Genomic DNA, 25408 nt, shown 5'->3' on the forward strand with positions numbered 1-25408 from the left:
ACAGAAAAATGACTGCTCAACTTGAAGCAATCTCAGTCGAGTGAGGTGTCTCCGACTGATGATTCGAATCTCTGATTTTCAAGGGGCAGCCTGACACAGATCCAGTCATAAACCTCACAGACTGCTCGCACACTCATCAGTTCGCTCCAGGAATTTTAAACATCTCGGATATAAGGAGTTAAAATCTGGACAATTGCAGTTATGATTGCATTAGTACAGAGCAGCTGACAGTGATGCCGCTAAACATTCTCGCCCATGAGGGTAATGTTGGCTCTCATACTGCTGTTGTTAGATATTAAAACTGACAGTTAAAATCTCACCTTCAGTTCTCACTGAAAAATGGACAACCCATCATTACCCAAATGTTTTCTCATCCAGACTCTTTTAGCCTCCTGCTTTTGTTTTTTTCTCAGTCCAAAGCATTTTTTAACATTACTACAAGTTGTCACACCAGATCAGTCTCCATTTTGTTTAAAGCTGCTTCTCCATGTGATCACGTGAGGTGGTGCATTCATGCTCCCTCTGGCACAATAATCTTAATAATATCATGCAGTCTTGTTGCGTATGCATGTTTGGGGTTAAAGAGAAGAACATGAGCAAAGTTTCTCCTTATGTCCGTGATGCAACCGGATTTCAAAATCGGTCAGGATTTTAAAACTCCTGTAGTCTGAGCCCAGCTTCAGCTTATCAGAAACTCACTTGTGTCAGTTAGCAGTTTAAATGTGCAGGATTTTGTACCGGCTAATTGAGTCAAATCGCTTTTATGTAAAGCTTAAATGAAAATATAAAAAACTGTCTTTGTAGGCAAAATATTAAGCTGTAATGTTTATCAGTAACAGAAGGTGCATGTGTTTGTGAACGTGCATGATAGTGGAGTGTTGTTTGCTCAGTGAAGCGCTGCTGTCAGCGTTGAAGGAGTGTGGAGCTTCTGAGTTTGTTCTGGGAACTCATTCCCATTTCATCAGCTAAGACACTAGGCTGCCTGATCATCACACCTCAGTGACCACACATTCTGTCCTGTCTGCTGTGGCTCAGACATGTCAGGTTCATTTGTACAGCTCAATACCACGTACAATATCCCAATGGGCTTCACAGAGCCGCTGTGAAGAAGAGTTGACACCAGTCTTATATTATAGCGTGGCTTGACGGTTTACCTCAATGTCATGTGACAGAGATACAGAGGATATGGAGATGCAGTGATACACAGGAATGCTGTTGGTACTGGCCAATAACAGCTATATGAATTAATAACGGTAGCTGGCAAGAAAAAAAACTATACTGACAGTAAAATCCTGCAGAATAAAAACATCAAGGTCAAGGTTTGAAATGTGTGCGTGTTTTGTAACATTCATTCATGCATCACTGTTTTCAGTTGTAGTTCCCCTTATTAAACAAGTAATATGTGACTCGCTTTTGGGTCCGGTTAAAAATGGAATTTCTTATCATGGCAAGGGAAATTATAATAGAGGTTAATAGACTGTGACATTTAAGAGATTGTTCAATGGTCAGATTTTTCAGGCAGTATTGATATGATAGTTCTTTGTTTCTTTGCTTTCATGAAGGCTATAAGTTTTGATGGCACAGTGTAGTGTTGTACTGTGTGGGTATTTTACTAATGATTAACCATTATACACTGATTTGTAGCTTTTAATGCGTTAGTCACTGAGGACAGTTTATGATAGCATACAAGGTTGTTGTTGATAATGGTCAGATTTTGAATTAAACATAGTGACTCAATATGGTCATGGACACATGTGACTACATGCTAGACGGCTTTTACATTGGCAATTATGGCCGTGCTGAGTCAAACCATGCTACGTTTATAGGGGTTTACATTACCAGTTTAAATGCGCCAATTTGCGCCAAGTCTCTGGAGCCAGGCCAAAATGTGCCCAACCACCTCTAAAGTGGTTGCAGTGACATCAGATAAACTTCGTCATCATTATTCAGGCGACAATTCAGTGACATGTTTAAAAAAAAAAACACTAGCCCTGCTTACTGGAGTGAGACGACCGTGCATTCAGAAATATTCCAAGGAAGCTGGAGGGAATTTGGCATGTGTTAGTGCAGCGCTGAGAGAAAATTTAAAAATGCTGACATCAGCACTAGAAAGTTATTGACCACAATAACACCTGCAGGGCAGACAAAAAAATTTCCGTTGACTCACAAGCACGTCACAGATAAAGACACACCTTCAAGTGGGAAGTCCTGCAGGGCTTTAACATTGGCTCTTTCAGCCATGCTGTGTCAAACCATGCCATGATTTCTGTTCAAACATGCCAAACCACAGCCTAGATGGATCATCTTAGGACTTGGGCCAAAAACTCACCCAACTGCCTCCAAGTGGGTAGCAATGACGTCTTGCCAATTGCAGCCAACACCTGACGATCCCCTTCTGATCCTCAATCATTTGTATGTTGCAAGACTCAACTCCTGTCTGTCCATGCAGGAGATAGAGAGGGAGAAGAGTCTCTCTGCATACAGCTGTCAGTGCTTCAGTAGCTTCTAACTGGATCTCTGTGGTGTGGAGTTTAGTTTCTCTCCTATGTCCTGTTTGTACTTTCAGATGGCTGCTTTAAGCTGTATAGGAGTCATGTTAAGTTACTGCTGATGAAAACCCAAAATTTCCTTATGTTTTTTGGCCTTTTTTGTGAAAAATTTATAGGAAATGAAATGTGTCAAACACTGAGTCAGAGGATCTTTGTTAGCAGATATTCTGCAACAAAAGCAGGTATACTAATATCGCAGGGAGGTAGAGTACATGCAGAAACAGCCACAGTGTGATGTTAGATGAACAGCTTGAGACAACAGGCTTGTACTGCACCTCTGCAAACAGCTCACCTCCAACAGGTAAACCTCTTTTATCTGTTGTGCTGTGTAATGGAAAAACACTCACAACAAAGAAACAGGGGACCTTTACCTGTGGATCAACCCACTGCTTTTAAATATCATCGACTCAAGACGAGCCATTGTCAGTCAAAGACACGCCTTTAAGTGGGAAGCCCTGCTGTATGGAGATGCAAATCCCTGCCACACTGGGCTGACACGCCGAGCCAAAGACTCAAGCTAAGCCAGCACATGTGAATGGAAGTGGGCTCTTTGTGAATCCCTGACCACTAAGGGACTGCCTATTAAACTGGAGCATTGATTTAAGCATTGTCAATTACTAGGATTATGAAGGGGTTTTTTTTCCTGACCATGGTGATAAAACATTACACCCCAGTAGTTAAGTCATTAACCACCATTTAAATAATGTTTTTTCCAGTGTACCCTTACACTAGATGGTTATTGATATTGAGAACTTCCTCTTATGAGACAAACAGTAAGATAAAAGGTACTGATTACTTGGGTGACATACTGGAGGCTTGATGATTACCCAGACTACAGTAAGGGCCTGTTGAGTCACAGTTTATCCACTTAGCTCAGCTTGACAGTTTCTTTTTGCTCCCTCGCTCCCTGCTGTATTTATAGCCCTTTTTAAATAGGAATTGTGCAAAACGGGGGGTGCAGCAAAATGCCGCCTACCTACCTTTGTTCATACAGAATGTGCCTTTTTCGGGGCAAAGGGGGGGCATGAGCAAGTAACAAAACGTGTAGCTCAGTGACGTACTCCGAGGGAAGCCGCGGCTGGTCAGTCCTTCGGCGATTCTCTCATAAGTTGGCCCGTCCTTCACCGTTCCCATCATTTTACGGTTAATGGCCTCTTCGTTTGCGAGGCCAAGGAGGGCACGCAATTCCTTGTCTCCCCAGTTGCTCATCTTTACAGTGTCTGTCAGGTTTGCGTTTCCCTCTTGCTACTAGCTTCTCATTCCTGCTATCAGCTGTTTCCTGTTAGTCCACCGCCAGTGGGTCGCACGTGCGGCATCATCAACAGCTCCTCCCAAAAGTCATCAACAGCCCCTCCCATGGTGGAAGGGCGCCTCATTCTTTTTAAACCAAAAAAGGTTCCGCCAATATGTTTACCTCTACGCGGCGTAAAATTGGGCACCTCGGATCAACTCGCCAGTTGGGCTCTGTGTGTCTAACCGCTCGTAGCTTGCCGGCAAAACGGCCCAACATTCACGGAAAATCTAGCAGTGTAAAAGGGGCTGAAGATTTATTACTGTTTTTAAAAAGTGCCTGAGTGTCCAAAGTGTTTATATAAACCAATGAATGCTAATGTCATTAACTAAGGCTATCAGGACCATCCCATGCCAATACGTCTGAAAACATAGACGTGTTATTTGTCCAAACATGATCGCCCTACCATGTTTGAGCAGTTATTTGTACTAAAATGGGCCATGATACATTTTGGTGGAAGCAGTATTTGGATAAATGACACTTGGTGTGAATAGAGGCTGTAATAGCCCTCTGTGATCTCTTCTGGCTGTGTGATAATAAGCCCTATGCCCTTACATGATGCGTCCTTGCACTCCAGCCTGCAGACCTACAAAAAACACCCACCTACTACCAGCAGATTGCTGTACTTAGAAGTAAGAGTGTCAATTTCCCCTTTCTCCCTTTTTAGATAGAGGTGCAGGTAAAGAGCAACTTCGAGTGCTGCCAAAAAGGTCTGGACAACAGCTCTCTGAAAATACACAGCCGGCCTATTTACTTTCATTTCCTCTTTAAGAAGTGCTGTGTTTTAGACCTCAATTTTAGTGTAACCAACAACGCCAGCGATCGTATTTGGAGAGATAAACAACTTGCTTTCATGTGGTTATCCCGTGGTCGCTCACTCGCTCATGACATTTAACAACCTGAATGGCATCTCAAGATTAATTTTAGAAGAAAAGCAAGGGAACCAGGTGTTATTTCTTTACTCAATATAATAACAGCCTCCAACATGAAAGGGTTTTTTTTGTGTGCGCAGTCACAATAAAAATCAGCAGCCAAATCTGTTTTGTGCAGCGTTAAGATCATTGTCATCAGTCGATCATTTGCAGGTTAACATTTAGCTAGCCAAAAGAAAAAATGATAATGAAAACAATATTTTTCACTGTAGTTGTTGGATGAAATAAGCTGAATGCCTGCAGAAATTGAGCACAGGTTTGACCTCTAATAAGAAGGCAATTGTCTACCAAAACAGTAACCATACTAACTAAATTAGCTGTTAATTATGAGCTTGTTGTCTCTACTAGGTTTTTAATCAATAAGATATTTGCCCTTACAAGGTCATTGCAAAGGGTAATTTTTAACAATGGCTTTGTACCATCTTGATACTGAAGGATGACCAGTATTGAGTCTGATCCTTTAAACTTGTGTTTTCATAACACAGCTACACAGCAGACCCCACAGAGAGAAAGTAGGTCTGTATTCTACTTAATTTCTCATATAGTGGCAGGCTAATAGAAACAGGTCTTTATTTTCCTGCTTTATAAATTCATTTTAGAATAAAGAGATAATTTTGGTAAGAAGCCTTTTTATGTGCCCCTCTTTGTTTTGAAAATTGGCTTAAAAGTAGTTCTTTGTTAAAAAGAGAAACTCTTGTGTCAGCATTAGACGTGGCTGTTGTGACTGGTGTTGTTTGAAAAGCCGAGGGGGAAGTAATTTTCTCCTTTTTTTGTAGACATCTTTAGGTTGCCTTTGTATGCTGTAAAATGCCTACTCTAGTAGGAGCACTTGGCTAGTATGTGTGGGAGTGAATACATAACTTGCTGATATACACAGTGTGCGCTCTGCGTTGGTTTTTGACAGAATCTTACTCCTCCTGACCAGACGACCTGTCCTAAGAATTAAGTGATTCTCCATTCCTATTCTGAATAGAGATATATTTTAATTGATTTTGCCTGTTTCCTAGTAGCTATCATTATTTTATCATAGCTTGATTGTCCGTCTGTCTGTCAGTGCAACTTTTTACCGCCAGATTTTTGACACATTAGCCGTCAGAAAGGGGAGGACACACCTCGGCCCCTGCACAAAGCTGATGAAAGGGAAAATATCATTAAAAGGCACTTGTGTCTTTCCTACAAATCATTTGTCAGAACTTCAATACTCGCTTCCAGCTGTTTGGCTTGCATTGCCTGTTGCAGTCCCAAAGGATAAGCTGATTATTTCAAAATATATTAACTATTAACTACTGCCATTAACTTATTAATAGACACAAAAGAAAATAGCCCTTTTCAACTGAAATACCCCTAAGGAACGTAGGAACCATTTTTGGAATTCAGGCACTTAACTTGTGTTTCAACTGGAAAAAAACAGGGTCTAAATTTAGTCTGTCCTACAAAAAGTCCCTACCTCAGGGGTAGTACTGTACTTTCTATTAGTGTTTGAAAGCACATATCACAGCATATCGCCATTAAAGCTACAGCTGGCAACTTTTACAAAAATAACTTTGTCATAATTGCTGAAACTGACACTATATTTGGATAATGAAAAAAAAATCATATTCCTCTGCTTGCTAATAGTGCTTCTTATGGCATTACAGCATGTGAACAAAAGCAACCAATTACAGTTGAGGAGTCTATAAAGACCTGTTTCCACCAGATTATTTTGTTATGGTATCTTTGGAACCAAAAGTAACCCTTCAGACATGGTACCTAGACCCTAGCATTTCCACCGCAAACAGTAGTCTTAAATGTGGGCGGGGTTGTTGTCACTCACTGCTCCGTCCAGCACTCACCGTATTTCCTTCTTTATTAGTCTGCACCTCGTTTATCGTCCACAGAATGGGGTTGCACGCCGACATTTCAGAACAAAATAAAAAAAGGCTGCAGTGAGAGTTTCTCTTGATGGGATATTTAAAAATAGCAGGTTTGTGCATTTAATTCTTCCAAGGCCAGCGCAGGGGTTTAGTGTCACTGGAGCCCACAGGAACTTTGCTCCACAATGTTTTTTTTTCTCCAAGTAAGGATAGGGACATATGCAGTTTACATAACCTGGTCGAAATTAATATATATCTTTAAACGCTGCTTGAAGATCCAATCATTACTAAAAGTGTCTGTCATCCAAGAGAGACAGTAAAAACTAATGAAATTGTCAAAGTTGTGACATTGAAATTTAAGGTGTGCTGATGGATTCAGGTCGTCACCTCATGCATTGAGTAACATTACACTTCAACGTTCCACCTTAAAAGTTGCCGGCAGTCGGCCCAGTGAATCAAGATATGTTTTCTCAGTCTACAGCTGCTGCGAAAGGCATCATTTCATTTTAAGTCTCAAAACCAGCCACAACTCAGCCCTGAGCAGAGTGACCCTCCACTGTTGACCAATCAACGGACTGCAGCTCCACCTTTTAGTACCAGAACTGTGTGCTAGGTACCCCAACAGAGGGGTCACTAAAAAAGGAAAGGCAGGGAAATGGTTCCATTGGTACCATCCACAACTTTTTAGGTGGAAACGGAAAAAAAGTGTACCTGACTAAACTGTATTGTCCCGTACTGCTCAGTGGAAACAGGGCTTAATACAGATGTCGGTCATGTTGATCACTGCTCGAGAACTGAAACTGTCAAACTAGGCAGCACTGCACAAATAGGAATCAAGATTCTGTTACTTCATTGCCTATTTCTCACCTCAGATGTTTTTGAAACACATTCGAGCGTACTATTTAGCTGTATAATGAGAAAGCTTGTGACCAGACAGTCCCAAAGTGCTCTGTGTGGATGTAGTGACAGTTTTAGCAGACATGACAAAGTTATTTCCGTTAAAGTTACCAACTGTGGCTTTAAACAGCAGATTGTTGCTACTTAGTAGTTTTCAGGATCCCTCTCCGCCTCTGCGTGTCTGTGGTGTGATTTGTGCAACACTCTTTGTAAGTTACAAAGAACATCACTGTGTCTCTGTTATTTCTTTGTGTGTGAAAATTGCACTTGGTGATTTAATTCCTGGGTTTAGTTCCTAAGACTGTTCAGTCAAAAAGGCCCATCGTCACCAATCAAGTGACATTTTGTCTGACAGTGCTGATAGTGGATAGAGTGTTCATGAAGAGCCCACTGTTTCTTTTTTTACCCTGCCCTTGTGTTCAAGTCACTAAAGAGCCCACTGTTAGGTGGTTTATGTTTTTAGTTGTAGCAGAAAGATCAATACAGTTTCTTTTTAAGTTAAATTTTGAGCTTTGATGTAATGAAATGATTTTGGATACAAGCCAAAACAGCTGTAAGTAGTAAAGTGCTTTCCTTTCACCTTGCTTTACTGTTGCCACAGAGATTCGAGTACTTTAAGGTCTTTGGCATGCAAATGGCCACGTTTTAAATAAGTGTAAATGCAGCCACTTTTCCCACCAGGGGACCAGTGGACTTCTGCCACCTCCTGGGGATCTTATAAAGAAAACATGCAACACCATTTTTACACCTTTAAAGCTAAAGAAGGACAAATGAAATGGCTGTCACTGGACATTTGTGTGTGAATGGAGATTAGCTTCAACCAATGAGTTCACACCACTAGGCTCAATGGCTCAGCTGGACGACGACAGAGGTGAAAGCACACTCAAGGGTTCTGATGGGAGTCATTACATTTCATGACACCTCCAGAGTTGACCACCCCCTTCATTTCTACGAGCATACAGGGTGGTGGTTATCAAACTTGACCCCTGGCGAAACTCCTAAAAGATGCAACCTCCAACCGGCCATAGGGGTTGATGGGAAATAAAGTGTCCTGTCAGGGTTAGGCCTGTTGTTTATCAGCATTGGCAGTTTTACAATCTCTTTACGCTGCCTTCACCCAGCCAGCCGGTCGGCATGCAGCACGCATGGCGCATCATTATTATGGTCGCCATTCTTCTACTTCATCTGCCATGGTTCAGTGGAGCACAGCTCGCCCCAACTTCCTCTTTTTAATTGCCTGCGTGCTCATTAAAATTCGGAGAGCCGTGCTTTTTAAAGCTCATCGACTCTCACCTTAGATGGAAAAATAGCAGCAGTTGCGACATCGAGTGCTTGATAGTAATAACCAGCAAACAGAGGATATTAAAAAGAAAAAGGGGGAACACTGCTCCGAGGTGTCCTGCTTGGCCTCTGTTTGTCATAATAACCAGCCTTGGAAAAATGGCTTTGAGAAAGTGAATGGCTATCCCTTTTGTCAGAAAGTGTTTTCCATGGTACGTACATGAGTTGTAATTATTAGGTGGCTGTTAAGATGTCTCACATGGCTGTTCTGCTTTTTTCTTTCTGCAGCAGCCTTGACTGTAAGTTATCATTAGTGCAATGCCTTTGCTGCACGGTTACAATGAATTTACTTTTCAGAAAAGTATGTATTTATAGAAGGAAAATAAAAACGTATGTAGCATTCAGTTAGATTTTTTTTTTTTTTTTACCGGTAAGCTTTCAAGTTATATTTAACATTTACGTTTTTATATTCCTTCAGTTTGCTTCTTTACAAGGATCCTAAGGTAGGATTAAAGATGATAAAAATGGGACTCTGTTCTCTTGATCATGATCAACTAGTATTGATCATTAACTAAACAAACGTAAATTCAATATCTGTTGTTCTTGTTCCGTATTTTAACTTTCACAACAGTGGGAAAGAAAATATTTGTGAAACCCAGTTCTGAAAGTAACTATAAATACTTTATTACACTGACTGCATCAGTGCTGTGTTCACACTAGTACTTGGAAGAAAGGCTTTCAATCATCTAACAAGCCGAAGAGCAAAAAGAGTAGCAAACATACTGCAATATGTACTGTGTAATTTTCTCCCTGCTTCCGTCTTCCGTCTTACCCCCTGGAGACACTTTCATTGCAGGAAACTGTGTAATGTTCCTGTTGTGAAGGTTTGGTCAAGCATAAGATGGATTTATACATCATCGTTAAAGGGTTATATTGTACTTCTAAAAGCCAGTTCATACTCTGCATGTCCACAATGGAAGTGCTACTATAGAACAGCGTGCAAGCATATCTTGCAAGGTCGTTGGCGTGATGAGCTGCGTTATCTTCTTAGACCAGGTGGGATCACAGCGCTTCGGGTAAGCAATGTCCAATTTGTCTGTGTGTTGTTAGCACGGCTAGCAGCAGCAGCCGTTGTTCCGTGCAGGTTAACATCCAAATGCTTGAGTTGAATGTGGTTGCGCATTGCTCCAGTCGAGTGATTATATGACAGTTTTTTCTGACACAGCCTACATGCTCCATTGTTTTCATTTCCTAGATCAAAGTAATGCCAAACCGCGCTGGTTTTGTGAGAGGACATCTCACCAGTTTCCAACCGCGCTGTTTTAAACATCCAGTCTACTCGAGCATTACTGCAGGGAGGGGGACTGCTGTCTGACGGCTCTGTAGCCCCCACTAGTGGCAGGCGGCTGCATGACAGTTAAGCAGCCTTGTACACGAATAAAACACTAATTGGTTTTACAGACTAATATTTCTGGTGCCGACTAGCAAGGGGGCAGACGTTTAATCGTTAAGACGACTAATCATGTGCATCCCTAGTGTCGAAGTGTCCACAGGTGTCCACGGAACGCAGAAAGTATGTTGATTATTTATAGTTACATGTGCAGACTCCTAAGCTACGCCATAGCGATACTGAAAGTAAATACATTTACAACTTTTTTATAAATCCAAATATGCAGTTGCCAAAGCAGACCTGTTTTCTCTATGATGGAAAATGGCAGAAACACCATTTCTCCCACAGCCTGCTCTTATTTGGTGTGATGGGATACTTCCAGTTTTAGTGGGTTCACCCGTAAAACTCCAGCTAACCGTTGGAGTTTGCATCTTTTTGTGGCTTTCCTGCTTTGTGTCGAATGCTTGGTCTGGTGCTTCCCTGCTCTGAACTTGTCATTAGGTATGATCCTTCATCCACTGACCCAGGACGTTTCATCATCAATCTCCCACACACTGTCACTGTATCCTTTATGTTTTTGCTGCTTGGTATCCCTCAGTGTTGTTGGCAGAGTCACAAGCTGTGATCGCTCTCTGGCTCGACCATTATTCTCCCGCATTATTCTCTGGAGGCTGAGGATCTCTCTGAGATTCTCTCTGTGCTGGAATAAACACATGTCAGGATCATATTCGGATGTCAGGACAGTGTGAGCTTGTACAGTGAGTGTGTGTGTGAATATACTGTACGATCACCTCTGATTTTACTCCTGGAGCCTGCCTTACCTGTCTGTGCTCTGTTTCTGCTCCCATCAGGATGTGTTCCCGGCCTTTTGTACTTTTAGCCTAGCATGTTTATTAAAGCTGCAGGTGGAAAAACACCTTCCAGTAGCACTTTTATAAGTTTTTGTTGTTGTTGTCAGTGCTGATGGGTCCTCAAAGACACTAGCTGTCACCAAAGGCACCTTTAGGTCTTGATAAACACAAATGACAGGAATGGACTTTACATCTGCGTCGTTAGATCTGCTCTTAGGTGGTATACTCCGGACCTTGCTGTAGTTTTATCTCAAACACAGTGATTACCGTCTGTGACCCTGTTGTGAAAGGCCCAAGGAAAGAGTACACAAGGCTGAAAGTTGTCTCTTCCAGACAATTTGACTCATGTTCATCACTTCACTGTCTCTCTGGTTTGTAGTGCATTCATTAACTCTTTTTTTTTCCTTCTCCTGTTTCCCCCATACAGCTCGTCTGAGAAGTCCCTGCCTTGGAGAACTCCAGGTATGTCAAACTCAAACACTAAAATGATTTGATCCCCCATCCTAACAAAATCTGTTTTTACCGTCCACTTTTACCATCTGCATTAGCAGTCAGGTCATAATTGGTGTTCTCTACACTCAAGCATTGAGAATTATGCGTGGTGCAGTATTTGTCACAAAAATAATGTGGAACAATGAATTACTGCTCAGTGCTCATTCCATTGTGTTTGACTGCAACATAGTAGGGTCACAATTGCACCTACTATCTCAGGGATACTTTTTGCTGTGGATGTCATTCAGTACCAAAACACAAAGCCTTATTCAGATTATCTTCATGGGTTTGAAGCAACCTATGGCTCTCTATCTTTTGCATAAAGTGAGCTTACATTGACAAAGTATTTATTAATTTCTGTTACTACACCGTTTTGGACCTATTTAAGAAATATTTCACCCCACAAATGATCATTTGTATATCAATTACTCACCTTGTATTACACTGAATGTATGAAAAAAACAACAGTTTTTCATTCATGCCTGCAGTGAATGAAGAATCCAAAAAACGGAGAAAATTCTTGATGAATCGAAGTAAAGGGGACCACATTTAACAACAGCAAAACTATAGCTCCGTTTCCACCAAACACTCTCGGTATGGTACCTTTTGGAACCCAAAAGTAACCCTTCAGACATGGTTCCTAGACCCTAGGTGCATTTAGCGTTTCCACTGCAAACAGTACCCTTAAATGTGGGTGGGGTTGTTGTCACTAACTGCTCCGTCCAGCACTCACTGTATGTCCTCATTACTGGTGACAGAGGGAAGTCTGCACCTCGTTATCGTCTTCAGAACGGGGTTGCACGCCGACATTTTCAGAAAATATAACAGGCTGCAGTGAGTCTCTCTCTCAATAGGATATTTAGAAATAGCAGGTTTGTATCTTTGTAAAGCAAGCTCAGGGGTTTAGTGTTGCCATAGCCCACAGGAACAACGCTCCACAACGCGCGCGCCCCCCCCCCCCCCCCCCCCCCCCCCCCCCGAGTGAGGATTGGAATATATGAAGTTCACATAATCTGGCCAAAATTAATATACATATAAACGCTTATCGCTTAACACGGTATAAACAGTGGTTAGATAAGCTTCAAAACCAGCCACAACTTAGCCATGAGCACAGAGTCACCGTACGCTACTGACCAATCAACAGACTGCAGTGTTCACAGCTCCACCTTTTAGTACCAGATCTGTGTGCTAGGTACCCCAACAGAAAGGTTACCAAAAATGGGGATGGTATGGAACAGTTCCATTGGTACCATTCACAACTTTTCACAGTGGAAATGGAAATAAACCGCCCTGAACTGTTCTGTACTGCACTGCAAAGTGGAAACAGGGCATATGTCCGAACATGCGCTTGCAAACTTACACAACTCATGTAGTATAATCCAAGTCTCATTCATCCAGTCGTTTGCTCAGTTCTTCCCAGCCAAACAGCTCTTTCCAACGGTGAATTGAATGTAAAGTGAAACTTATCTATGCTCTCTTCAGTGCCAGACTCAATTGACAAAAACAATAATTTTACCTCACAGAACACGGGAGCTACTGGTCTACCACTGCCTCAGTTAGTGTCTTTGTGTTATGGCATGAACTTGGCTGTTAGTTCGTATTCACCAAAGTCACATCATAACAAAAAACCAACTACAGATTGAGGCAGTGGTGGACCAGCTGCTCTCATTTTCAAAGAGGTAAAACTACTGGTTCTGTCAATGGAGTCTTGCTTTGAAGAGACCATAGATAAGTCTCACTTTTCGGGCTGTCTGTTTAGGATGTCCCGAGCACAATTGGTTAAACGTGTCTTAGATTATCCTGCACAAGTTTAACAAGCATTAGTAAACAGATGTTTTGGTATAGTTTTGCTGATGTTAAATGCAGTCGAGTATGACTTGAATTCATCAGGAATTTTCTCAGTTTTTGAGATTCTTCGTTTCAATGTGAGAAAAACATTCCAATTCAGTGTAAAATGGGTGAGTAGTTAATAACAATGGTCATCTGGAGGCTAGAGTATTCCTTTAAGACATGTAATCTGTGATCAATAACAACTGTCAGACATGACTGCCCCTCTGTTTACATATTCTTGCTTTACCTTATGAGGTTCTGAATGACAGCGGAATAGAGCGTTGTGTTCTGCATCACACTGATTAGATTGGGACATATGTAATATAAGCACTGTTCAGCTAAGTGCTTTTGAAATATTATTTAATATTGGCAGAGACTGTGTGTGTGTGTGTGTGTGTGTGTGTGTGTGTGTGTGTGTCCATTTGTATGCGCTCAGCTGTGTGTGTGTAGTGCAGTGCAGGCATGTTTTACATTTCCTCAACAATCATCGCTAACATGAGGCATTGCAACCAGGCACACAGTAATGGGCAGCCTGAGGCCTATTCTTGTTTTAATATTTATCTAAGCTATTTCTGCCCACTCTCACACAACACCATCGGTGATGTGCAGCAGAAGGATCTTTCTCAGAACCCTTTGGCCTCTGTTTGTTTAGACCACATCCTTGAAGGATCTTCAGCAGAGACCAGATAATGAATTGAATTTACTAATGTATTTCATGGCTTATTAATTGCGTAGTGGAACTTGGCGAATTTCTGCAATGGTCATTAATCTTTTATTGTCAATCCCGTCAGAAAAGCCTGTGGGGGGTTATAGTTGTACATATGCACTGGGAATATTAATACTACACAGTTTTCTCATTTGCTGCCCATTCCCCATTTCCTTGCTGAATGTATTTCATTAGTGTTTGAACAGAGCCGGGGACTAATCACAATCACTGTTTTGCTTTGTATTGATTTCTCATTGTACTGTAGATGATAAATGATAGTCAGATGTGGTAATGTACTTTTTCCAATCTAAATGAATTAAACCCTAAATGTGCGGCACAGAGCATAATGGGCGACGTTTGTCTGTGAGGCTTATTGGCTTCATCAGACACCGTATGTCTCAGCTGTCTTAAGAGTTTGGATGGAAGTGTTACTGTGGAAACAAGCCTTTTAGCCCCAGGAAATGTCAATGCAGTCACACCTCATGTCCACCAAGAGTAGAAGACAAACACCGCAGAATGAGAGCTTTCTCTCTGTTTGTTTCTGTCCCCTGTGTCTTTTTGTTTCGCTGCTTTTTCATCTTCATGTCATTCAAAATGAAAAGTGACTATGTGCATACTCGGGATCTAGCCACATTTTTGTAATTCCCCTTTTAGACAACAGTCATGTGTACTAACTCTTCAACATCTTTAAAGAGCAAATTGTAATTTGCATTTCTTACAGAACTTGTCCTTAAAGTTCAAGTGAAATCTGGAGGGACTTTAGCTTCTGTGCTGAGATGTATTTCCCAGTAAAACGGAATAGAGATGAATGAATGAACAAATAAGTACCAATAATAATAATAATAAATTATTTTGGAAATGAAAACAAACCGTTTGATTGTTGTGGCCGTGTCATAACAGCGAGGCCCCAACAGTGTTAGCCGACGGGATAGTGGTATCTGGCAGGATGAGAGAGATAAAGCACATTGTAGACTCCATGTAATGTTAGCTCCTGAAGCAGTCCACTGTAAATGTCTTTGTCTTGTCCATAATCTCAAGCTGCCATTAGGGGTGTGCCATATCATATCGTGATACTCGCAATATTAATATTTGTTGGCGTTGACGCCATAGTGTTACTGTTAACAAGCATGGCGGAATGCGAAATTATTACAGACTGAGCGTTGATTCCAAAGAGAGGAGCAGCTTCAGTAGTGTGGAATTAACTGTGGCGTCCTGAATGTTTTATGACCATCCCCGGACTTCTCAGACTCTTTAAGGGATTTACCGCTCAGACCGAACTCATTCAGCGGCTCCTCTGGCAGCAGCACAGTGTCTCTCCCTCTCCTCTCTTGCCTTGCACACACAGGAGTCGGTGTAGTTTTCTCATACACCTTTGGTAATGTTAACCTATGTGACACTCATGGCTTAACAAAAAACTACATACAGTACAGGCCAAAAGTTTGGACACACCTTCTCATTCAATGCGTTTTCTTTATTTTCATGACTATTTACATTGTAGATTCTCACTGAAGGCATCAAAACTATGAATGAACACATGTGGAGTTATGTACTTAACAAAAAAAGGTGAAATAACTGAAAACATGTTTTATATTCTAGTTTCTTCAAAATAGCCACCCTTTGCTCTGATTACTGCTTTGCACACTCTTGGCATTCTCTCCATGAGCTTCAAGAGGTAGTCACCTGAAATGGTTTCCACTTCACAGGTGTGCCTTATCAGGGTTAATTAGTGGAATTTCTTGCTTTATCAATGGGGTTGGGACCATCAGTTGTGTTGTGCAGAAGTCAGGTTAATACACAGCCGACAGCCCTATTGGACAACTGTTAAAATTCATATTATGGCAAGAACCAATCAGCTAACTAAAGAAAAATGAGTGGCCATCATTACTTTAAGAAATGTAGGTCAGTCAGTCCGGAAAATTGCAAAAACTTTAAATGTGTCCCCAAGTGGAGTCGCAAAAACCATCAAGCGCTACAACGAAACTGGCACACATGAGGACCGACCCAGGAAAGGAAGACCAAGAGTCACCTCTGCTTCTGAGGATAAGTTCATCCGAGTCACCAGCCTCAGAAATCGCAAGTTAACAGCAGCTCAGATCAGAGACCAGATGAATGCCACACAGAGTTCTAGCAGCAGACCCATCTCTAGAACAACTGTTAAGAGGAGACTGCGCCAATCAGGCCTTCATGGTCAAATAGCTGCTAGGAAACCACTGCTAAGGAGAGGCAACAAGCAGAAGAGATTTGTTTGGGCCAAGAAACACAAGGAATGGACATTAGACCAGTGGAAATCTGTGCTTTGGTCTGATGAGTCCAAATTTGAGATCTTTGGTTCCAACCGCCGTGTCTTTGTGAGATGCAGAAAAGGTGAACAGATGGATTCCACATGCCTGGTTCCCACTGTGAAGCATGGAGGAGGAGGTGTGATGGTGTGGGGGTGTTTTGCTGGTGACACTGTTGGGGATTTATTCAAAATTGAAGGCACACTGAACCAGCATGGCTACCACAGCATCCTGCAGCGACATGCCATCCCATCCGGTTTGCATTTAGTTGGACGATCATTTATTTTTCAACAGGACAATGACCCCAAACACACCTCCAGGCTGTGTAAGGGCTATTTGACCAAGAAGGAGAGTGATGGAGTGCTGCGGCAGATGACCTGGCCTCCACAGTCACCGGACCTGAACCCAGTCGAGATGGTTTGGGGTGAGCTGGACCGCAGAGTGAAGGCAAAGGGGCCAACAAGTGCTAAACACCTCTGGGAACTCCTTCAAGACTGTTGGAAAACCATTTCAGGTGACTACCTCTTGAAGCTCATGGAGAGAATGCCAAGAGTGTGCAAAGCAGTAATCAGAGCAAAGGGTGGCTATTTTGAAGAAACTAGAATATAAAACATGTTTTCAGTTATTTCACCTTTTTTGTTAAGTACATAACTCCACATGTGTTCATTCATAGTTTTGATGCCTTCAGTGAGAATCTACAATGTAAATAGTCATGAAAATAAAGAAAACGCATTGAATGAGAAGGTGTGTCCAAACTTTTGGCCTGTACTGTATATGCAAATGTGCAATAGTTCTGGTAACATAACAGCCTGTCACAGATTACAGCGTGATGACTAGAGGAGAAATGGCAGAGAATGAAGGTCCAGGTGGAAAAAAACAACTCAATCATTTAGGATTTTGCTAAAAGAAGGAAACTGCCTGTTTATTTACACATATATAGATCCCAGTACACTTTTTTTGTATTTGGAAGCTGTTTAAATGTGTAATTAGTGGTAGTAGTATTTTATTTTGTTGAACTATTAATATTGTATACAGAATCTGAATCTTACTCTGAGTTATTGTTGTTGTCACAAACTAAAGAAATGAGAGATAATTCTTGTTTAGTTTTTACTGAATATTTGAAGGCCAACAGGTTAAAATTCAAAACTGTATAACTTCTTTGTTGCAATTCTATGTTCTTAATTTTTTTTTTTTTTTTTAAATGATTTTTACTGGTTTTTCATATCGTCAAGAAGCTGTCCTCAAAGTGAAGAAATTCTAGCCTGCGGCCTGTAACCACGGTATTTTGGGGATATGAAGACACACTGATGTACCATGCTGTTGCTAACTAGCTGACTAGCTCTGTGTGGCTAAAAGTTGCAGATTTATTGATGGGAGGATGTTGCAGTATAATTGGTTGGAATTGGTTGGTACTAGCTTGCATAATCTTTTTTTTGTGTTACAGGAAGAAAATATGATTAGATTTTGATATTAAAATATGAATATGAATTGAGTTTTTGGCTCTATCTTGTTAAAACGGTGCACAAAACGTCCAGAGAGGTGATACAGAAGGGTTAAAAAGGCATTTTCATTTAATCACAACTGGTTTAAAAGTTAATGGATGATTTCATGTTTTTAACAAGCTATATTAGCAGACGTTATTATTGTTACTGCAAATGTAATATGTAATGTATTTAACATCAGTTACTCACCAAGACACCTGCCCAGCTCTCCTCTGGTTCTACTCACGCCACAGCTCAGTTTCTCACCAGTAGCAATTATCTCTGCTCTTTTTCTTCTTGTTTTCAGCCCATTGGATGCCTAGCAGGCTCATAATTATACTGCTGTGGTCCTTTTATATGCTTATGAATATGTATTTTCAGCCTCACCAGTCTCAGAATTAGCACAAGAATCCAGATTTATTATCAGTAAACTTGACCTAGCATGGCCACTCTCCATTATGTGACTCGTCTGGTTTCTCAGTTTTAAGGTAGACATGAAACATGCCCATCAAAAACAAGTCCAGATGCCACTGTGGTTTATACACAGATATATATTTTTTAAATTCACATAATTTTTCAACACATAACTGGGGACAGCAACCTAAAAAATGCTCTTTAAATCCTGTAAAATGCCAACAAAAAGTGATCTAACACATTATGAATAGGTAAGAAAATGTATTGGGTGCCACAGGAGGCTTTGCGAACTGGGGTTAGTGAGCTAAAGCAGTAGAGATTAACATTCAACTGCACAATAAGTTTTAATGTCTACCACCAAGGTAACCTGTAAAAGAGCTCACAACTCCTTTCTCCAGTGTCTTAATGAAAATACTCAACATTAAACAACATTAAATTATTACATATAAAAGACCTGATTATGAATGCCAAAAAACCCTATCATACATGGGCAACCGGAGCCAGTAATGTTTCATCTTCAGTGTGTGAAAAAGAGCTTCTGTCTCTCTTTCTTTCTTGCTGTCTCCTGCTCTTCCTGTTCCTCCTCTGTTCTGGCTTTTTGGCATCTCATTTATCAAACAGGGTCAAGGCTCAGTGCAAAAACCCTGTGGTCTGAAACGACACACTGTGTGCCAGACGCAGAGTCACTGCCAGGGTGGAAGGAGACAAAAGACTTGTTCATTCGTGTCATTACTTACATTTAAAGGACATATGAATGCTTTTTGATCTCAAAGGACCGTCTCTATGTTTTACTGTAAATATTTTAACAAGTCTCTTCTATCGCCTGCATGATATGTGAATGATTAACGTTCTCTCTATATGTCAGGACATCTAACCAAAGGGCACTGGGATAGTTAACACTATGTAATAACCATAACCAATTGTTATTTTACAGATAATAAACAATGAAATTTAATGAATAATGTTTACTAATTATTAGTAATGCATGATTTATAGTATTTTAACAGTCTATTGTTTTACACATTATAACTTTTTATATACTATATTACAGTCTTTATTGACTATTTACCAAGGTATTGTAATCATCAGCTGCAACTATATACTACTACTACTACTGCTAGAGTTGCAGCAGCGTGAAGCATAAATGAAAAGTAAAAATGTAAAAAAAATAAATAAATAAATAAATAAAAAAAGAGTTTCAGACCTGTATCAGGAAGTCAGAGCTAGTTAAAAGCTAAAGTGAACAGATACGTTTTTAGCTTTCTTTTAAAAATATTTAGTGAGCTAGCTTCCCTGATATCTACAGGTAGTGTGTTCCATAGCTTTGGGGTGTAATTGACAGTCCCAGCCCATGTGAGCTTTGTATACAATGAGGAGGAGCTTAAAATCAATTCTAAATCTAACGGGAAGTCAGTGCAGAGCAGCAACGACTGGCCTGATGTGCTCTCTCCTCTTGGTACTGGTTAGTAGCTGAGCTGCAGTTTTGACTGAGCTGAAGTCTCTCAGTGGTGTTTTTTGGGAGGCCATTAAAAGTGCTATAATGTAATCAAGTTGGCTTGAAATAAAGGCATGGATCAAATTCTCAAAATATTTTTCATTCAGAAATGGTCATACCATGGCTATGTTCCTGAGGTGGAAAAATTATGTTCTCATCAGCTTGTTAATGTGGGACTTGAAGCTTAGATCTGAATCAAGGATCACGCTAAGACTTGTAACCTCTGATTTAATCCAGGGAGTTAAATTTCCCAGATTATTAAGAAGCATTTCTCTTTTTGTTTTAGGGCTGACAAGCCCTTTAAGAAATTATTGCTTATCCATTTATTTATTGCCAGAAGACAGCTAGTAATGGAGTTTATGGCCACAGCATTGTTTGGTTCAGCAGAGATGTACAGTTGTGTGTCATCTGCGTAACTACGGGTATCCAAATAATGTTTTTAGTAGACTAATGATTTATTATTGACAAATACTTGACAAATATAGTATATAAAATTATATGTGTGCAACAATAAACTGCTGAAACACTCTAAATTAAAGCATTACCAATAATTAGTAAACATTATTATAATTTCATTGTTTGTTAATGATAAATGTTTGATGAACTATCAACTTACCATTTATAAATGATGGTTGTTATACAGTGTTACCTTGGGGTGCAATACTTGACCAAAGCATATTCCTCAGTACGTGGCCCTCAATCTCTGAAAAATATTCAAATAAAAGGAGAAAAATGAGATTCATTAATAATAGGGATAGACCGATATGGATTTTTTAGGGCCGATGCCGATACCGATTTTTTTCCATCACCCTTAGCTGATGACCGATTATGGACTGCCGATTTTCTTGAGCCGATATTTGGGGCCGATACTGCTTTTGCTCCCTCAATTTACATCAAAAAAATGACACAATGATAACAAATATTACAGATCTCAAGTTTAAAATAAGAAACATTTATTGAACAGTAAAAAATACTAAAACAAGATGGAAAGTTGAGGTAGAACAGGTAGAATATTATTATCATTATTATACATTCAAATAAAAAAAGAGTTCAGTGCTCTTAAATCTTCCAGTAATGTCTTTATAAAATAAACAAATATTTAAGCTGAAGCATAAATAAAACAACAACTACTGTACACAGTAGGATTCGCTGCATGTGCGCTGCAGGGTCTTCCGGCAACACAGAGCTGCCCGTGGATGCCTGTCTGTAAATCATGCCAGGGAAAAATAAATCCGCGAACCCACATGCGTATCGGCCGATGCCGATAAGAGTAAAAAACTCAAATATCGGCCCGATATATCAGCCAGCCGATGTATCGGTCTATCCTTAATTAATAATCGCCGATCCACTGCAATGTATGAAAATTCATTGTAAGTACTGAGGAAAGTTTTCAATGACCCCAGGAAGGAGAGGCTCTGAGGGTGCTGCAGTAACCACCCACCCCCAGCTGGATGAGGTATATTATGTGTATTATTATCTCTATCTGTCACATTACCTCTCCCGGTCGCTGTCACCCGCTGTATATTTCCTTTTAATTAATTCAAGCAGCACAGGTTTACCAGATGGTTTCCTATACTATTTTGTTTAGTGTCCTCTGTAGTAATTTGTCTGCAGGCCTATTAGTCTGTGGTGGCAGGAAGGTTTGGACCACATTCAGATAGGCTTTCTGGCATAAACAATATATAGTTCAAATCCAGCTTTCAACTAACAGCAGCAGTTTTGTCATGAGTGACTCCGTGGTGTCAGTGTTGTCATACTGATGAGTGAAGGAGCCCACATTTCTCAACTATGATGTTTTCATACTGTCATGTTGCTTTGCTGACAAAACGTCACCTGGTTCTGTCAAGGTGTGATTTACAAGTTAGAATCACACAAAAGATCTGCACACTGTATTAAAAGCTCTCGGCTATTGTAACCTTGCAACATTTCAATCTAACAGAGGTTTTTTGAGGCATTGTCAACTCGCTATCACAAAGCAGAACAAGCAATATATAGACACAGACATATTCATCACTCAGGTGTTTGTGTTTATATCTTTTATAAATCTTTTAGATGGAAACAGTGCACACTAAAAATGCAGGAAGCTTTTAATACAGTGTGCAGATCTTTTGACTGATTCTTGCCTTCATTTGATTTTTTGATCAAGCACCTGTGAAAGGTTTTTGAATGTGCACACCCTCCACTCTACATGTTTGTGATTTACAATGTTGCAAAGGCATTATGACCTTGAGTCTTTTGCACGACAATTTAATTAAGTTCACCTGTGATGCTGTGGTATCATTGGATTAATTACAAAATAGTCCATACCCATTGAGTGCACAGTTGCCCACATACAGTTTCACATGGTGTGTGTTTGGGATACAGGTCATAGGAAATTGCAGATTAAATAGTCAACTGAACCCATTAAGAAGAGCAATGTATTCAGACAGAGTTTTTGTGAATTTGATAGTATGATTGCTTTATTGAAAGTACTGTAGTACCATAGCCAGTAGTGGGATAGTTAGTGGGCTAAAACTGTACATTAGTAGTTGAGGTAGCACGTTTCCTCTGGCTACAGGACGTGAGTACATCTCACCATCAACCAGCCCATAAATCTTTTGCCTTTTTGCTCCAGAATTCTTAACCAGGGATGGATATTTTGTCAAAAACAGAAAAAGACAAAGAAAGAGAGACAGTACACAAGAAACAGTGAGTGGGTGAGTGAGACGGCAAGACTAAACAGAAACTAAAATTTATAAGGTTGTTATTTTTAAGCAGGGTTACGTATTAAATTAGAAACGGCAGCGCTGTTGAAAGTGACACAATTTGCAAGGTGTTTTGCAAATAGTGAGGATGTTTGATACAGAACTTTCTGAAGGCACAGAGGAAAGGCAGGCCTTGCCAAATGTGTATTCTGGCAGTCTGCACTGAGACCTGCTTGAGTCCCATCTGTAAATGGGCAAACACCCTGATATCTTCAGAGGTGGAAGTGCAAAATGCCAGGTTGTCAAACACCACACTAGGCTTATGTGTCAACAGATTTATTCAACAGGTCAGCTTGGGCAACAAGGTGGCTTTTTCATGGGATTCGACTCTCGTTCTCACACCAGCTAATCGGGCAGGATTTGACAGACTCTGGCTGCCAATGTTTGCCTCCCTGTTCCCCTCCACTTGCTGCCTATTGTTGTAGTGATTGCAGAGTAACCCATTGACACTGGTCACGCTTAACTAGATTGTGATTATGGGGAAACATTGCGCACAGGGACATCAGAGGGCTAATTCTAGTTCCTGTTTGCCACACTGGTTGTTTTCATGCGTGACGAGAAGGGGGACGTAGGGAAATGTTCGGGCAGTGAAACTATTTAGAGCATAGCTGTATGCATAGTTGAAGTGACATGCTACCCAACTTTGCCTTCCCAAATTAGTATGGCAGTAAAATTTAATGACTCCAACTGTACACAAGCGTAAAACTAATGTTGCAGAAATTATTGTCTGTTATTGTTTCCTCTCAACTCCATCAATTGTTGACTGCTTTATTGGCTATTATAATCTTCCCATTCAAAGCCAGAACTCTGTAATTGTTTCAGACTCGAAGCTCTTTCTCTGTGTCTGACTCCCTGCTCTACTGTGTCTTCCCAGATGCCTCCGCCTCGGGGGACACCAAGTCTCGGGTGACTGACAGCTCCCAGTCGCCCAGCTACCGCATCAGGACTGAGTCAGAGCAGGTGTCTCTGTACTCCCCGGAGCAGTCCTCCCTCCATGAAAGTGAGGGTCTGTTATTGCCTTCCCTCTATCGTCTGCAGCCTATCTTTTCCCTAACTCGCATCGTTTTCTTACCTTAGCATTGTCCATCTAAGCGTATGTGGCAATCCTCCCACTACAAATTGTGTCTTTACCTCTCTTCTGGTGAGACAGAAAGCCTGTTCCGTCTTGCACCTCTGTCTTTTTCCATACTTTATACTGTAAGTGTCACTGATAACAGCTGATCTCTCAACACAGCTTATGAAAGCCTGAATGATGTAGCATGGCAGACTGAATTATAGGGGTGGCAGAACAGTTTTCCTCCTGCTGTGCCATTTGTCATTAGTAATACCGTCTAGGTAAAGGTCATGTCTATTATGAAACCATGTATGATGTGTCTGTTTCCTTCTTCTTCAGTCCCTCTCCTCTCTTCTCTCTGTCTTTCCATCTCTCATTTTTATCTTCTTTTTTGGTCATGTTCTCTTTAGGGTCCGCAGGGAATTCGCGTAGCTCAACTCAGATGAACTCGTACTCGGACAGTGGCTACCAGGATGCCAGCAGCGGCTACCTCAGCAGCCAGAACCTGGGCAAGGCTGAGCTGAGGATGCAGCACTCCTTCCCTGGCGCCGGCACTGGTACCCTGGGGAGGAATGCCAGGGCCGAGGGCCAGGCTTCAGCCCAGGTACTGCCAGCAATCTACGTCCAACATATTGCTGTTGTCAAGCACAAAATACATCTCAAATGTATTATCCTCTGAGTAAGACTACCGTCTATTCACTATATTTTTTAATTTGACCGTCATTGTTCACAATGTTCAAGGGCTTGTGAAATTTAATTACATAACTGACTGTTAGCTTTTAATTCATGACAACAAAAGAGAAACATCAAAATTGCTGTTGCATGTTTTTCAGTGAAGGTAGGGACGTAATGCTTAAAGGCACAGAAGGCACATAGTGCACCAAGCACGGCGACATAATCATGCTTCATACAGTGTTGTACACAGACCACTGAGAAACCAAATGGCACTGTCACACACAACAGAGTGGGGGGTGGAAGAGAGGAAATAAATGCAGCCTAGAGTAAAGTCATGCCCTGTAATAAATTGGTTTACATAATGCTGTGTTATTCAGCATGTCAATGTCATGACACATGTCAGTTTATAGCAGAGATTACAACATGATTGTTAATAGGGGTGGGACGATACAAGATTTTATCGCAGATTACGATAAAAACACTCACATTAAGTTGACCATGGTGAATTTCCATTATGGGGATAATGGTGAATATCATGTCCAGCAGCACCCCAAGAGACTGCCTGTCAACCACCATTGAAAGAGACGCTGCAAAAACAGGCTGCATCTACACCAACCTCAAAAATGTCAAAGATCTTTATCAAGGACGCCATTTCAAATACTCAAAATAGATAGCGTTCACTAAAAAAACAAGTGTGCCCTATCTGTAATGCAAAAGATATTTGTTTCTTAACTAGATGTAAGGTAAAGTGAATCCAGTTTGTTTTAGGGTCATTTTAAGAGTTTGAAGCACATTTTGATGATCAGGTAATTATCATGAACTACAGTTACTTTTGGCCAGGCTAATCAGGACCTGAATTTTTTTTTATCATCCATTGCCTAATTGTTAATGATTACATAGATCCTGAAGGACTAAAGAAAATGCATGTAGTCGCATTGTAATGCCTCCGTGCCAGCGACTGCCGTGGCCAGAGACATTATGTTTCCAGGTCTGTACGTATGTACATCCCAATGTTGTAAATGCTATATGTCAGGAGCACCTTGAGAGAGGCTCTTCAAATTTGGCACAAACGTCCACTTGGATTCACGGATGAACTGATTAGATGTTAGTGGTCAAAGGTCAAGGTCACTGTGACCTCATAAAATACATTTTCAGCCATTACTCAAGAATTCATGCGCTATTTATGACAAAATT

The 25408-nt window shown here is 40.8% G+C and overlaps 1 protein-coding gene across 12 annotated transcripts in view; it reads left to right on the forward strand.

Moving 5' to 3' along the window:
- pkp4 (plakophilin 4) overlaps positions 1-25408 on the forward strand; it is a 124649-nt gene that overhangs the window by 46364 nt on the left and 52877 nt on the right. For 6 of the 12 annotated variants that reach the window (XM_033617591.2, XM_078174463.1, XM_078174460.1 and 3 more), the window contains 3 exons: positions 11472-11506; positions 23360-23491; positions 23950-24143. In XM_033617591.2, coding sequence (XP_033473482.2) covers positions 11472-11506; positions 23360-23491; positions 23950-24143 — 361 coding nt within the window. The remainder of the gene's footprint in view (positions 1-11471; positions 11507-23359; positions 23492-23949; positions 24144-25408) is intronic. The other 6 variants (XM_033617592.2, XM_033617595.2, XM_078174468.1 and 3 more) reach the window with 1 other exon arrangement.

This window comes from Epinephelus lanceolatus, chromosome 14 (genome assembly GCF_041903045.1).
Source record: "Epinephelus lanceolatus isolate andai-2023 chromosome 14, ASM4190304v1, whole genome shotgun sequence".
NCBI lineage: Eukaryota > Metazoa > Chordata > Actinopteri > Perciformes > Serranidae > Epinephelus > Epinephelus lanceolatus.